Source organism: Mytilus galloprovincialis, chromosome 5 (genome assembly GCF_965363235.1).
Source record: "Mytilus galloprovincialis chromosome 5, xbMytGall1.hap1.1, whole genome shotgun sequence".
Lineage (NCBI taxonomy): Eukaryota > Metazoa > Mollusca > Bivalvia > Mytilida > Mytilidae > Mytilus > Mytilus galloprovincialis.
The window spans coordinates 77,484,180-77,499,550 of NC_134842.1; the positions used below are offsets into that span (position 1 = coordinate 77,484,180).

At 31.8% G+C, this 15,371-nt stretch overlaps 1 protein-coding gene across 2 annotated transcripts in view; it reads left to right on the forward strand.

Annotated features, from left to right (window-relative positions):
• LOC143076444 (transcription elongation factor SPT6-like) overlaps positions 1 to 15,371 on the forward strand; it is a 40,781-nt gene that overhangs the window by 21,905 nt on the left and 3,505 nt on the right. The window contains exons 17-34 of one of the 2 annotated variants that reach the window (XM_076252222.1): positions 2,585 to 2,728; positions 3,328 to 3,442; positions 3,707 to 3,722; positions 4,819 to 4,948; positions 5,353 to 5,429; positions 6,553 to 6,688; positions 7,273 to 7,410; positions 7,966 to 8,133; positions 8,631 to 8,758; positions 9,291 to 9,498; positions 10,176 to 10,323; positions 10,610 to 10,758; positions 11,664 to 11,804; positions 12,282 to 12,388; positions 12,786 to 12,874; positions 13,599 to 13,714; positions 14,280 to 14,402; positions 14,800 to 14,960. In XM_076252222.1, coding sequence (XP_076108337.1) covers positions 2,585 to 2,728; positions 3,328 to 3,442; positions 3,707 to 3,722; positions 4,819 to 4,948; positions 5,353 to 5,429; positions 6,553 to 6,688; positions 7,273 to 7,410; positions 7,966 to 8,133; positions 8,631 to 8,758; positions 9,291 to 9,498; positions 10,176 to 10,323; positions 10,610 to 10,758; positions 11,664 to 11,804; positions 12,282 to 12,388; positions 12,786 to 12,874; positions 13,599 to 13,714; positions 14,280 to 14,402; positions 14,800 to 14,960 — 2,294 coding nt within the window. Of the gene's footprint in view, positions 1 to 2,584; positions 2,729 to 3,327; positions 3,459 to 3,706; positions 3,723 to 4,818; positions 4,949 to 5,352; positions 5,430 to 6,552; positions 6,689 to 7,272; positions 7,411 to 7,965; positions 8,134 to 8,630; positions 8,759 to 9,290; positions 9,499 to 10,175; positions 10,324 to 10,609; positions 10,759 to 11,663; positions 11,805 to 12,281; positions 12,389 to 12,785; positions 12,875 to 13,598; positions 13,715 to 14,279; positions 14,403 to 14,799; positions 14,961 to 15,371 lie in introns of both variants that reach the window. The other variant, XM_076252221.1, reaches the window with a different exon arrangement.

The following is a 15,371-nucleotide window of genomic DNA, read 5'->3' on the forward strand; positions in this document are numbered from 1 at the left end:
TCTTTTTAAATATTTTTCTTTAAGAAACAGCTAGGTTTAATAAATTGTACGGTAAATAATTATGTTATGTTATAATTTCAATTTAAAAACGTAAATTAAAATGTAAAGGTTATTAAAGTATAATTGAATTAAAAATTAATTATCTATCTTAGTATGCATTATTTTTAAACAAAATATACAAACCTTTTTTTTTAATTTGCAGCTTTTTTGCTGAATATCAAAATTCCATTTCTAAACCCATCATCAATCAAAACAATTACTTGGTTTAATCTCAATTGATGTTTATATTATCTAATATGAGGTCATGCCAGTAACACTTAATTGACCTTGCTTGTTTGATAACCTGCTGATATTCACATTTCTTTAACAGCTGCAATACATTATCTGATGTTGTGGGGGAAATGGTTTTAGGTGTTGAAATAAATAAATCAAAATGTCAATTGCAATATGAAGGTAGTACTTGTTACAGTGTTGAGGCATATGCATTTTCATACATTGTTTGTTAATAGGAATGCAACACACCTTATAGTTAGATATTTTGTTGAGGCGCTTGGTGCAAGCTATTTAATTTTAAGAATAAATCGTTCATTCTTATAGTAATACGAGATCAGTCGTTCATGTTGGCATACTTTCGTTATCAAACTTATAATAGATTGATGAACATGTCAATTAAAAATTTGTTTTATGACCAATTGCTCTAAAAAATTTCGGGAATATTATATCATACTTTTGTCTTTAAAAAATCATATAATCTCAAAACTGCAAAATTTTGAGTTAAGAGGTTGATGCATTTACCCCTCGATATTTAGAAAAAGTTTACTTTATTTTAATTGCTTCCAGGAAGCAATTCCCCGACATATTTTCCATATGTAAAGTAACCTCATTGTGACCCATCTCGTAAAAATCTGGTGATCGCAATACGCATGGATGTCCTTAAAATAAACTTTTATCTGATTGTACATGTTAAACACGTGCTCAATGTCCATGCTTTTTATGCCCCACCTACGTAAGTAGAGGGGCATTATGTTTTCTGGTCTGTGCCTCCGTCCGTCCGTTCCGTCAGGTTTAAGTTTTTGGTCAAGGTAGTTTTTGAAGAAGTTGAAGTCAAATCAACTTGAAACTTAGTACACATGTTCCCCATGATATGATATTTCTAATTTTAATGCCAAATTATAGTTTTGACCCCAATTTCATGGTCCACTGAACATAGAAAATGATAGTGTGAAGTTCAAGTTAAAGATTTTGGTCAAGGTAGTTTTTGATGAAGTTAAAGTTCCATCAACTTGAAACTTAGTACACATCTTCCCTATGATATGATCTTTCTAATTATAATTCCAAATTATAGTTTTGACCCCAATTTCACAGTCCACTAAACATAGAAAATGATAGTGCTAGTGGGGCATCCGTGTACTATGGACACATTCTTGTTTGCTGATTGTTGACGAACAGGTGACAATCGTTAAACTTCGGCTTCAAAACACGAACTTTAATTACCTGCAATATTTTCACAACAACACTGAACGATTGAAAAAAAATTGACGATAATACGAATTTTATGCGAAAAAAATGATAAAATTGTGCACAGAAGACTAAGTTTATGATGTTTGTATGCATTGGTTCAAGAATTGGAATAACATTATTTTTCACCAGTCACTCGTTTCATATGACTTTAAGTCTAAAATGACAAAATCGCAATAATAAATGAATTTAAGGTAGTCTTGTTACTTTCATATTTGTCCAGATATACAGGATGTAAGCAAAATAAAAATAGGTATATTGAAAATAGCAGGTTTTATATTCTTTCTACCAATTAGGACTGGAATTAATTCACTTATAACTGACAATTGATTATTAAAGATTCACAACCTTTTTCGGGGAAAAGAGCACCACTTTGAAGAACTACAATTTGTTTTTGCATTTTTGAAGAATCTGCAAATTTTAGCATGGCTAATGAAATCAACAATTTTAGACAGCTAACAGTGTTGCAAAAGAAGAAATCACATTATTACATAGGTTGCAATGATTTCCTTGGAAAAAAAATAACCAATATTTTCAAACCAATGATATAAAAATAAGAAAGATGTGTAATTGCCAATGAGAAAACTCTCTACCAGAGATCAAATGACATAAATTTTAACACTATTGGTTACTGTACTTCCTTCAACAAAGAGCAAAACCCATACTGCATAGTCAGCTAGCCTATAAAAGTCTCTGAAATGAAAATTGTAAAACAATTCAAATGAGAAGACTAACTGATGTCATACAGTCATGTGACAGTAGCTAATGTCAATACATTGTCATTGATGTTACATGAAGGCAAATTAGGAATTAAAAAAAATATTAGTTCCTTGAATTTTCTATTTTATATCTATGAAAAATTGCGCTGACAGTGTCAAAAGATTAAACATTCCAAGATTATGAATATAAAAAAATGTTCAATTCAGTTAACTGATGGGCTATGCCAATTCATGTATTTGATACTGTGTTGTGTGGTCACTTGTGAAATGATTTTTTTTAATGTGACTTCTTAGATAAGTTATTGTTTTATTCTGATCAAAATCACATGCCAGTTTTTGTATTACAGGATGAGTTCAGTCACTTGGTACAGCAATGGAACTCTCAGAGAAGTGAGGCTCTAGAGAGAGCTTTAACAAAGATCTTATATCCTCAAATGGAGAAAGAACTGAGAGCTAAAATGTTGGGAGAATCTAAAGAAGGCATTGTAAAGGTATGTTAATGTTTGGCTATACAGAATATAACCTGGGTGAGAGATGGCTAGGGCTGTTCCAGAAAACATTATGTTCCCACCAGGGACGTCACTTTTTATTTAACCCCCACCACCCACAGAAATGAAAAAAATAAATTAGAACAAAACTCCCTTGCATTTTGGAATTTTAAAAACAACCTTTCTTTTTAAAGGCCCTTTGTAAATTAAGTAACCTTAAGGGACAAATTTAGAATGCCACTTCAATTTCATAATACAAAACAATATTTGACAATCACCTATAATAAAATTAGGAATGAAAATGGGGAAAATGTCAAAGAGACAACAACCGACCAAAGAGCAGACTAGAACAGAAGGCCACCAATGGGTCTTCAACTAGCAAGAGAATCCTGCATAGGGATGTTCCATGTATCCCAAATATGACTTCATAAACCAGCGCTTTCATTCTTTAAAAAATGTGTCACCATTTTGTGAAGGAAGGTAATTCAATATTTATGATTGCTTTTCGTATGATTAAATGGCTTTGAAATAAATAACAGCAGTTTCAAATATCTACATGTATGTCATGTTCCTTAATTTACTTACATTTTCTCTTATTGTAGGCCTGTTGTAGAAAGTTATACAATTGGTTAAAGGTTGCCCCATACCAAGCTGATCAACAGTTATATGAAGATAATGACTATGATGAAAAAGATGGCATCCGTGTGCTAGGCATAGGTTTCTCTACTGACCAGTAAGATAACATTTATATTATATAAGATGGCATCTGTGTGCTAGGCATAGGTTTCTCTACTGACCAGTAAGATAACATTTATATTATATAAGATGGCATCCGTGTGCTAGGCATAGGTTTCTCTACTGACCAGTAAGATAACATTTATATTATATAAGATGGCATCCGTGTGCTAGGCATAGGTTTCTCTACTGACCAGTAAGATAACATTTATATTATATAAGATGGCATCTGTGTGCTAGGCATAGGTTTCTCGACTGACCAGTAAGAAGTAAGATTACATTTTATACAATGCTATTTAATTTGTTTATTTGAGTTACTTTCTTTTATTATAGTTTTTCAAAGTAAAAAAAAAGACTTAGGTATGCTGTTTCAGGCAGGGAAGGCATAATCTATGTTTTAATTTGTGATTTAGTCAGTTTTGAGGGGAATCATTTTTGGTATGTCGATGATATGTAGCCATTGTATAGGAATAGACGACTTTCGATTTTGCCCTTCACTGGAAAAAACTCTTCAAATATACACGCCTTTATGACATCATTTACTAGATAGAGGGGATCGTCTGTATCCCTGCACTATTAACATTCATCAAGCATCTTAGTGATCATCATTGTGCAGGATAAACCAGAAATAATGTTTGTTCTGTAGGTACTTAATCACAATTCTCTAATGACACCATTCAAAAATTTAATTTACTGAATTATTTGAAAAAAATATCGCATCATAGTTTTCCAACCACTCGTTCAACATGGGAATGGAAGTAACGATGCCCCAAAAGACATGAATGATGTTCACTGAAACCAAAATTTTTATTGGAAATGCTATTAATTCGAAAGTTATTTATTGGATCATCTAATTGACATGAAGACTGTTTGGCATCACCTCTACAGTCATGATTCATTTTGCTTATTTACATATTAAGGTTTGAATTAGTTAGTTTAAGGGGGAATAACTAGCAGTAGGTCAATGGTATTTGGTATGCAATTGTATAAGGGCTATTCCAGAAAAAAATGTATGGGGGGGTTGGAAGGCACATTATATTAATAATACATGGGTGATGGGTATCAGAGCAACTTTTCACACTATAATGCACTATAATTTTCAATTACAATTGTCTGGGTGGCGGGTGCTGACAAAAACTGCCTTCCAACCCCCCAACCCCCCCACACATTTTTTTTCTGGAATAGCCCTAAGCATTTGCTCATCTCATTTCCAAGGAGCTTATTTTTCCTACATTTTCAGTCAGGATACAATGACAATGAATTTTGTTATTTAAAAAAAAAACAATTGTCATACAAAATTTTCCTAAAAAGCTGATTTAAATTATGCTGCTGTCTGAAAGCTTTTTAATTCCTTACAGCGATAGAGATGTTGATACTGCTTCTTTTGGTGCTTTAATTGATGGAGAAGGACAAGTCACAGATTTCATTAAACTTGTTAGTTTGATAAAGAGCAATCGTGCCTGGAGAGCAGTAGATAGGGAAGGAAAAGTAAGAATATACCTTTTTAAAATATTTATTCTTTTATGGAATTTGTTTTTTTTTATAGAAACAATGAATTTTGGTTCATAACCCATAGTTATTTCTGTAAGGCATAAATAATAATGATTATGGAATTTTTACTTTTCTTTAGCACACATTTTAATTTGGAACTGTTTGCAGGTTGGGCATTTTTATTAAAATGGCAAATTTAAAAAAAAAAGATTTGGTTGGGATTGTAATCAGAGTGTTTATTAGGATTCAAAATTAGGGAGTTAATTACTTGAATATGACCATACATTTTTGGTGTTAGCCTCTTGTTAATTGTAAGGTTTTGTAAATGTTTTGTCTCTTGAAATATCACTTTCAATTATATTCACTCATTGTACGTAATGTGAATATGTTTCTGTTTATAGGCAAATGATTTGAAGAGACTGAAAGAATTTATTGCAGATAAGAAACCACATGTTGTAGCAGTCACTGCAGAATCAAGGTCAGTAGTTATAAAGATCATTTATCACTATTTTACAAAGTATTCTTTTGATCTTACTGACTGATAATTTCCTTTCTCAGCACATTAGAGTGATATGAAAAATTCTCGCTAGAAACAAAAGGTGCACATGCCATTGTCAATGTAATCATCAATGCTTCATAGCCAAAAAAGGAATAAACAGATTATCATTGGTCATCCCAACTTGTACCGGCTCAAGCGTGAAAATCAAATTCATTGAGATGATAATCTGTTTATTGAAATCAATTATTTAAGGTGTCCAAGAAGAATTTTGATTCAGTTTAATTTTGAGTTTAAAATTCAGTGTGAATTCTTTGAATAATATGAATTAATTATGTTGTGAAGTTATATGCAACTAATTGACACCAAAAATAAATGTATACAGAAGTAAACATGCAGTTTTCAACTGTAGATTCATTTCTAAATAAAATCACTCTGAGAAACTTTTTGTTGAATAACTGATCAAAACAGCATCGCCCCCTTAAAGGAATATAAACATGCATAATTAAAGAATTTTGTTGATGAAAGACATACACTTGAAGATTTATTGTTGAATGTCTCGCATCAACGGATAAATATAGATTCTTACATTGATACCAGTGGATTATCAGATTTATCCAATCAAGATAGTTAAATTATCAATTTTAAAGTCCGAGCCTCGTGGATTATCAGATTTATCCAATCGAGTTGGTTATATTATCAATTTTAAAGTCTGAGCATCTGTGAGGACTTTAAAATTTTAATTTAACTATCGAGATTGGATAAATCCGATAATCCATGAGTAACTATGTAAGAATCTGTTTCTCTAATGATTAAAAAATAAATTTTCTTTTTTTGTTAAGCGAAAATCCCCTTCGAGTGCCCTTTACATTCCACGAAGTTGTCAATTTCATTAACATCTGTTGACATATTTTGATTCATTCAATTAGCTAAAGAGGTTATGACCCTTAAAATCATTTAATCATCTTTTGAGATCACCAGCAACCACACGTTAATTAAATTTTTTTATACAATGGGTTCGGAAAGGGATAAATTTCCATAGAATTAGAGAAATATAAATATCAAGACAAATGAAATCTTTAAATAACTAATGTTTATCTTGCAGGGATGCTTTGTCGATTATAGAAGATATAAAGAAAATAATAGATGATTTGTGTCAGGAACAGGCCATAGCTCCCATCAATGTGGAACTGGTTGATAATGAAGTAGCTATGATTTATGAGAATAGCAATAAAGGAAAGGTAAATTATTTTGGTTAAGGTTTATTGACATGTTAGCCTTACAGGGGTCTCGATAACTTTCATGTCTTTGGGGCAAGTTTTTGTTGCCAGAGATTTAGATGAAATTGTAGATGTCACAAACTTTGAAAAAGCCTCATGCAGAAATTTTTGACCTTCTCTTCCTATAGTGATTTGTTGAATGATATTTGGATAAGTAACTGACAAAGCGTTTTCAATTCCATTTGATGGAGCCCTTGTGTTATCTTTGCAAACAACAGAAAGCTTAAGTAATTTGTACAATCTGGTATTGAATAGGTATCTTAATTATCCTGTCACAAAGGCTTCCCTAAAGCTAATTCAGAATTAATTTTTTTGTGCAAATGATATTTGATATATACACATATATTTAGTAATTCATTTGACATTTCTTTGAATGGAAATAAAAATGTATTGCCAGTTCCCCCAAGAAACTTTAATATGGCAGTTATTTTTCAAGTATTAGAAATGTTTGAAAAATTAAAAACAATGTTATATTCAATAAAAATAAAACATATTTTAAGTGTTCTTTCTTTTGAAAATACTTTGAATTACTGTTTTGTTTGTAGAGTGATTTCAGAGAGTACCCAGTAGTATTACGACATGCTGTCTCCATAGCCAGACGTTTACAGGACCCTTTGATAGAGTTTGCACAGCTATGTAACCCTGATGAGGATATATTATGTCTCAAGTACCATCCAATGCAGGTTAGTTCATAACTTCTTGGTCTTTAGCTTAATCAATTTCTCTTTCATGTGTAATCGTTGATCGAGAATTTTAAAACTACTGTATTGCCTATTTTTCGAAGAAAAAAAAAGAGCAGGCTTATGCCTCTACAAGGCACGTCTGGCACCAGCAAAGTGGAAAGGGATTAATATAAGTTGTAATTACTTGTTTCCCAATCCACTATGAATAAATATATTTAAACTAAAGTGCCTATTTTTAATAGGTATTTGGCAGGTTCCAGGTAATTTGTGAGCATATGGTGATTTTGGTGATTGCACAATAAATGACATACATACAAGAGAACCGGTAGTCATATTGTATTTTAATAGGATTATTTAATTATGTATTTCTTGAAATCACAAAAATTAATCTTAATATTTTTGTCCATTTTTTTAACATTCACAATTATAAATGCCGGCAGAAATTTTTGAATTGACAATGAATTGTATGTGTTTATATTTGAAAGAGGAGAACATCAACTTAGAAAAAGACTTATGGTGGAGAATTAATATTCTTTTTTTTTTATTTATGTATAGGACTGTGTAACAAAGGATGAACTACAGAATGCCTTGACCCTTGAGTTTGTGAACCGTGTGAATGAAGTGGGTGTAGATGTGAACAGAGCGCTGGACTATCCACATACATCTCTACTCTTACAGTTTGTCTGTGGACTGGGACCAAGAAAAGGGAGCAATCTCCTCAGGGTTTGTACTCGATAACATTGCGTCTATCATGTTTGCAGAACCCTACATTTACTTTTGGTATTTTTGTTTTCTTTTCAAATGTTTGCTGCTTTACAGCAAAACACTGTGGATTTAATGTGAACAGGGGAACCATGAATTTAAGTGTTCAACACATTTTCTAAAAGCATGTATATAGACCTTGCCAAAAAAACACAAAATTAGATATCCACAAACATGCAAGTTTTCCTCAATTAACAAACATTGGTACCCACCAAAATAAATGAATTCACAGTAGTTCATTATTCAGTTCTGAAACTTTTTATACATCTTTGTGATGAAGTGACATTAAATCGTTTATAGTCACATAATTTGAAGAATGTTTCAATGTCTGAAAATTCACTGTATTCATGAATGAAGTTTTAGATAAAAAATACTTGACATGTTATATATGTATGATAGTTCATATTTCAGATTATTTTACTTATTTGTGATGATAACATGTTTTTTTTTAACTGCAGATATTAAAACAGACGAATCAGAAGCTAGAGAACAGAACACAGCTTGTCACACATTGTCATATAGGACCTAAAGTATTCATTAACTGTGCTGGATTTATCAAGATAGATACTCTTAAGTTCTCAGATTCGTAAGTTTATTTACAAAAATGTTCATTTTTGTAATTCCTTATAGAAAATGGCATAATATTCTAGCTTTATTTTACAACTTAAAGTTCTAAGACCCTTATAAAATTTAAAGTAATAGGGCCATAATCAAGATGGTGGTCTTGATGATTTAAAAAAAGTAAATGAAATCAGACTATAAGTCAATAACTTTATTAAGACTCATTCAATGTTCCTTTAAAATGAAGGCAGTGTGACTGGCCTTAACCACAAATCTTTAGGACTGATGGTTGAGTTAACTTGAGGGAAAATTGGGGGAAATTGATGTATCAGTTGTTAATATAGTGGAATTTTGAGGCGATTCTTTTTCAAACAGGTTTCTTGCTTTGGCATGTTTGCTATAGATCAGTTTTACTGCACTTAATACCCTGGTCTGATTTCAAAGAATATTTACTTCCAAATCATTTTTTTAATTTTTGAATATTTAGATCTTTGCCAAAGTAATATAAATTCAGCAACTAACAGCTATATATAATCCTACAATCCTATATTTAACAGTACAGACAGTTATATTGAAGTGTTAGACGGATCTCGTGTACATCCTGAGACATATGAATGGGCACGTAAGATGGCTGTAGATGCTCTAGAGTATGATGACACGGCTGAAGGAGCTAATCCTGCTGGAGCTCTGGAAGAAATTCTAGAAAGTCCTGAAAGACTCAAAGATCTCGATTTGGATGCCTTTGCTGAAGAATTGGAAAGACAGGTATGGTCCGGTGGTCAACAAATTCTGCTTTAAGGTGGTACATAACTCTGTAAAAATCAGTTGAATGTTTAAATCACGTTATATTGTGGAGGAAATATTAAGCTTCTTTATGATCAAAATAAGTGTTTGTCAAAGGGCTTCATATCCAATGAAATTTTAGTTAAAGTGGGTAGTTCAAGTTTTTTGAAATTTTTATATTTTTGTCAACGTAGATATTTTGTCAGATTTTTATGAAAATTAAACCAGCCAAATTAATTTTAATAAAGGTGTTTGGTACCACTAGAATACCTGTGTACAATAATCAATTCGTTGTTGTTGATATTGATTTGATAATCTCTGTTAAATTTTTTCACAACTTTTCTATACTCTTTAGGTTTAGAGCTTGACTATATTCTTTCTGACTATGCCTGTTGGCAAAGTATTAAGCAGGGTTCAGATTCATATCGCATCAACAATTGTTCATCCTAATATGCATTGGATATTTGCCACTGGTCATTAAACACCAAACCATCAACTAAAAATGAACAAAAGTATAATTGTGTTGCTTATGTATTGAATCAGGCAAAAAGATTACCTATAACATAAAATGTGGTGTTGCAACATTCTGCTCCTGTAAGTTAAAGGGTAAAAGAAAATAATTATTTATTTATCATAAATGTTTTATTTTTTACTTTCAGGGTTATGGGGATAAACACATCACACTCTATGACACAAGGGCAGAATTAAATCATCGGTACAAAGATCTGAGAACACCATATCGATCTCCCTTGAATGAAGAAATATTCAATATGATTACAAAAGAAACACCAGAAACATTTTACGTTGGTAAGAATTTCTGAAATATTTACATCGATTAAAAATCTATCAATCTTCTTTTGCCAAAATATTACTCTTAACATGTTACAAAGATAAAAATTCTATCAGAGAGCTAGCTTTTATTTTTCATTTCAATGCATCCATTTTTGGTGAATTTAATTGTATTAACAAGTTGTTCATTGTGTTATCCTGTTATCCAACTAGTTATTGAAATATAAGTGTGTAAAAATTTACACAGGACTTGAAATATCATAAATTTTAAACTTCCTGTTAAAACTTAAAACTTTTTCTGTAGGTAAATTAGTGCTAGCTAGAGTTGCAGGTATTGCCTACAGACGACCTCGTGGGGAGCAGTTAGACCAGGCTAATCCAGTCAGAGATGAGGAGACAGGGTTATGGCAGTGTCCTTTCTGTAACAGAAATGATTTTCCAGAACTTAGTGAGGTACATTGTTATGTTGTATTTTAAAGTATTTTTTATCTAATTTTGGTATTTCAGTATTCATTTGAGATAGATATAAGGAAAAATCCTTTAGCTTTTAAAGCTCTTGTCCGACCAAAATTAGAGTACTGCTCAACAATCTGGGATCCACATCAAAAACAGCAAATTACACAAATCGAAAAAGTTCAGATTAGAGCAGCACGCTTCTCATTCAACCGCTTCCTTAAAACCAGCTCAGTTACTGAAATGATGACAGACCTAAATTGGTACCCACTCGAAATTAGGCATTTACGTTACAGACTTGTTTTCTTTTACAAAATTATTTATGAAATTGTTGCAGTCCCTACACATAACCTTTTGATCCCACTAGACAATAGAACCAGATATAGCAATCCGCACTCATTTAGGCAAATACAAACATCTCTTTGCAATTATTTACAATTATTACATTGATTGTAATGAATTACATTGATTCCCAGTTAAATAAAAACCGATAATTTCACATGTGAAATAAACCTGGTTATTTCACTCTCTGACTTCATACAACAATAGGCGTTGTCAAGACGTTGATAATGGCAGATCTAAACAAGTTGTGAATGTGTAGAAAAAAGATATAGTTACTTACATGTTTTGCATTAATTTCTTTAAAAAAAGCCATTTGCCAATGTAATAAAAAGAATAACTAATTAAAGAATTCAAATATCGAAAAATATTCAACTCGTGACCAAACAACACTGATAATTAACTCATGCGCTACACGCATTCGTGAATTAATGTGTTGTTTGGTCACTCGTTGAATAATTTTCTCTATTTGAATTCTTCGATTAGTTATTCTATAATTATTTATTCCCAATTTTTTACAGGTATTTATTCCCCAATTCTTTACATTTATTTATTCCATGTTTTAGGTATGGAGTCATTTTGATGCAGGAAGTTGTCCTGGTTCAGCGGTCGGTGTGAAGTGTCGACTAGATAATTCTGTCAATGGTTTTGTTCATACCAAAAATATCAGTGACAAAAAAGTAAAGAACCCTGCTGACAGAGTACAGGTTAGTTTAGAAACAAAGTCAACAGATCAGTATTCAATAAATGGAGATTTTCTTAGTTTAAGTTGTCGAAGGCGTTTCATTTTACAAAGATATTTTCTTTTTAATATTTTTAATTGAACATTTATTACCTAATTTAAGCTCCCCCTTCAGCATGGGAAAAAAACTTATCAATGCTTTGTCATAAATATTTGTTTGCCATGTTTTCTGTTTGAAATCTTTATTTTCACATTTTATGTCAGTGTATACAAAGCTTAAATTGTTATTCTTGTCCCTCTGTCCCAAAATGGGTCTCTGTTCTCTAGCTTTAGTTTGCCTCAAACAAATGGTTGGGGGGGGGGGGGGGTCATCTGTGCCCCATGGACTCATTCTCCATTTCTTTCAATTTAATTACAGTAAAACAATAAGGTTATTTAAATGTATGAAATTTAACTGCTGATGTGATTCTAGATAACAGAAAATGTATTGATTTCTTTCTAGATTGGTATGACTATTCACTGTAGAATAACTAAGATTGATATAGACAGGTTCCAGGTGGATATGACGTGTAAATCATCTGATCTGTTGGACAAGGAAAACCAGTGGAGGTAAGGAGTGCAAACTTGGAAAATAATGCAATATTTTTTTATTGCAAAAAATTGCAATGAGATGGGTGTGTCTCAAAAATGAAACTTAAATTTGATAGAATTATTTGTACCTGGATTTTTTTTAAATATCAATAATTTAAACTCAACAATTGAAATAGATGCAGACAATAAATTCTGAATTTACAAGATTCATTTATCTATTGCATTTATATATTGTACACCAATTAATTTAATTTTTCATGACCAAGTAGAAAAGTAACCTGAAAATTAATTGTCATGAAAAATGTCTAATTTGAATATTTTCTTTAACAAATATATCACTTTTTTTTCTCTTTTCACTAAGTATTGTTTGCTATAATTGAATATTTAAATGACAATACATATTTGTTATATTTAGGCCTCAGAAAGATCTATACTATGATGCAGATCGAGAAACAGCTGATAAAACAAAGGAAGAAACAAAGAAAAAACAGCAAGCTAGACAATGTAAGATTTAGAGAAAGATTTCTTAGTGAAGCTTTAAAATTTGACACTTTTCCTGTTTTTTGAGAAAAAAGTCGATGATTGAAGTACAAATCAGTTGATTTTAGAGGGGGTATGTGACGGTGTCATCCTGAATTCCTGATGATAATTATCATTAATTCCTCAGCTCTGATAAGTTCCAACAAAATAACAACCTTAATCTGACATTCCACAAATTGTCTTTCAGCACCTCATGTCTTATATATAATTAAATTTGTAAAAAAACAAACTTTTATATCATGTTTTACACATTGGAAAGGTCAAAGTACAGAATAAAAGGGGCAACACATAGAGAAGGAATCAACATTTTATAAGCTACTTTATGAATTGTCAAAATGCTGAAGAAAGGATGACCTAGGAAGGAGGGCAGGGTATAGAGTGACGCACGTGTCTATCTGCCCATTTACTCCCAGTCACACTTGGTTCAAGCTGATTAACTTGTGTCATTGTTTGGCATTTGTCTTTTACTGTCGTCATCATCCTCTGTTCATTAACTTTTACAGAGAGCATCTCCATAGAAACTACACAGCCACAATCATCAAAGAAATATCCAGTTAAAAAATATGCCTGATCCCACCCCCCCCCCCCCCCCCCCCCCCCCTCCTGCCTACAAACATGACAGATATAGCTAATTGTTACCTTGATCAAAACTCTCATTACATAAAACTGGATTGTTTGTCTATTTCAGCATATGTTAAGCGTGTCATTGCTCATCCTTCCTTCCACAATATTGGTTATAAAGAATGTGAGAAAATCTTGGCAAACATGGACCAAGGGGAGGCAATCATCAGACCAAGTAGTAAGGTTGGTATATAATTTAGAATTTTTGGGCTTGCTTCACTTGAAATAAAAAATACCTCAACTAATTCACAGAGTGGCTCATACTTTAAAGGATGAGGCTAAAATACCTGAGGGACATACAAACTCATAGATTGACATCAAACTGACAAGGCCATGGCTTAAAAAATGTGGATTATTGTTTGCTTTGTGTATTGGCTGAAAAAGAAAAAAGACAAACAATAGTACACAACACACTTCATAGAAAACTGAAGACTAATCAACAAGAACCCCATTAAAAACTGGGGGTTATCTCAGATGCTCCAGAAGTGTAAGCAGATACTGCTTTACATGTGGCACCCTTTTAAAGCCTTTTTTTTTGGCAAATAAGTAGCAAATTAAAGAAGTAAATAATATAGAAGATTAGGTATGATCAGCCAGGAATAAACTTAAGTTTTGTTTAAGCATTATTATTCATTGGTTACTAATTTTTGTTATAAATTTCATGTGCATACATTACATGTAACCATGAATTTTATATCTTTCATGAAGTACTAATATCAACATTATAAATATTTGATTTATATTATAGGGAGCTGATCATTTGACTGTTTCATGGAAGATAGCAGACGACATTATACAACATATTGATATCAAAGAAGAAGGCAAAGAGAATGCTTTCAGTCTGGGATCATCATTATGGATAGGAGGAGAGGTATGCAATTCAATGGTATAGTTTATGAAATCTATAAATTGTTTGTAGTTACATTCATGCCATTATATCACAAAACAGGGACCACCGCAGGCTATTTATAGGTGAAGTACCTCCACCCTAAAATTTCCATGACCGACCTTGGAATATCATATAGAATAGACATTTATATTTTATCATCTATTTTATCAGCTCCATCGTCCTCTCAAAATAAATTCTTTATTGGTTGTATTGTCTGTTCTACATCTCACTAAGTAATAGAAGTAAAATGTCAGGAAACAAGATCATATTGTGAAAATACAACTAGTAAAATAAGCAATATCAGTTGAATTCATGTTTATATTAAAAACATATTAGTACTTGTGTTGGTATATGTAAATTTTATTGTTAATTTTTGTAGGAATTTGAAGATTTGGATGAAATATTGGCCCGATTCATTCAGCCAATGGCAGCCTATGCACGAGATATTTTAAACTTTAAATACTACAGAATGGCAGAGAATGGTAAAAGAGAACTGCTGGACAAAGTATTACATGAAGAGAAAAAGAAGGCACCATCAAAGTTAGTGTTTAATAATTGTTAAATCAAAAACGTTTGATAGTATTATGGAAATAAGGAGATGCTGTATGATTGCCAATGATACTTTCCACCAAAGTTTAAATGAAATGGATGCAAGCAATGATATAAATCCATACAGCCTTCAACAAAGAAAAAAACTATATCTTATAGAGGGTGATAAATGGCCAGACATGAAAATATGAAACAAATCAAGAAAAAACCAACTGCATCATTTATAACAGAATAATTTACGAAAAACAAATATGACAGACATGAACCAAGAACAACCACTAAACTACTGGCTCGTGATTTGGGACATGCACATTCAGAATGATTTAAGTGCTCAACACTCCCCTAACCTAGGACAGCAGTGTAGTATCACAACATTAGAACTAACTATACAAATCAGTTGAA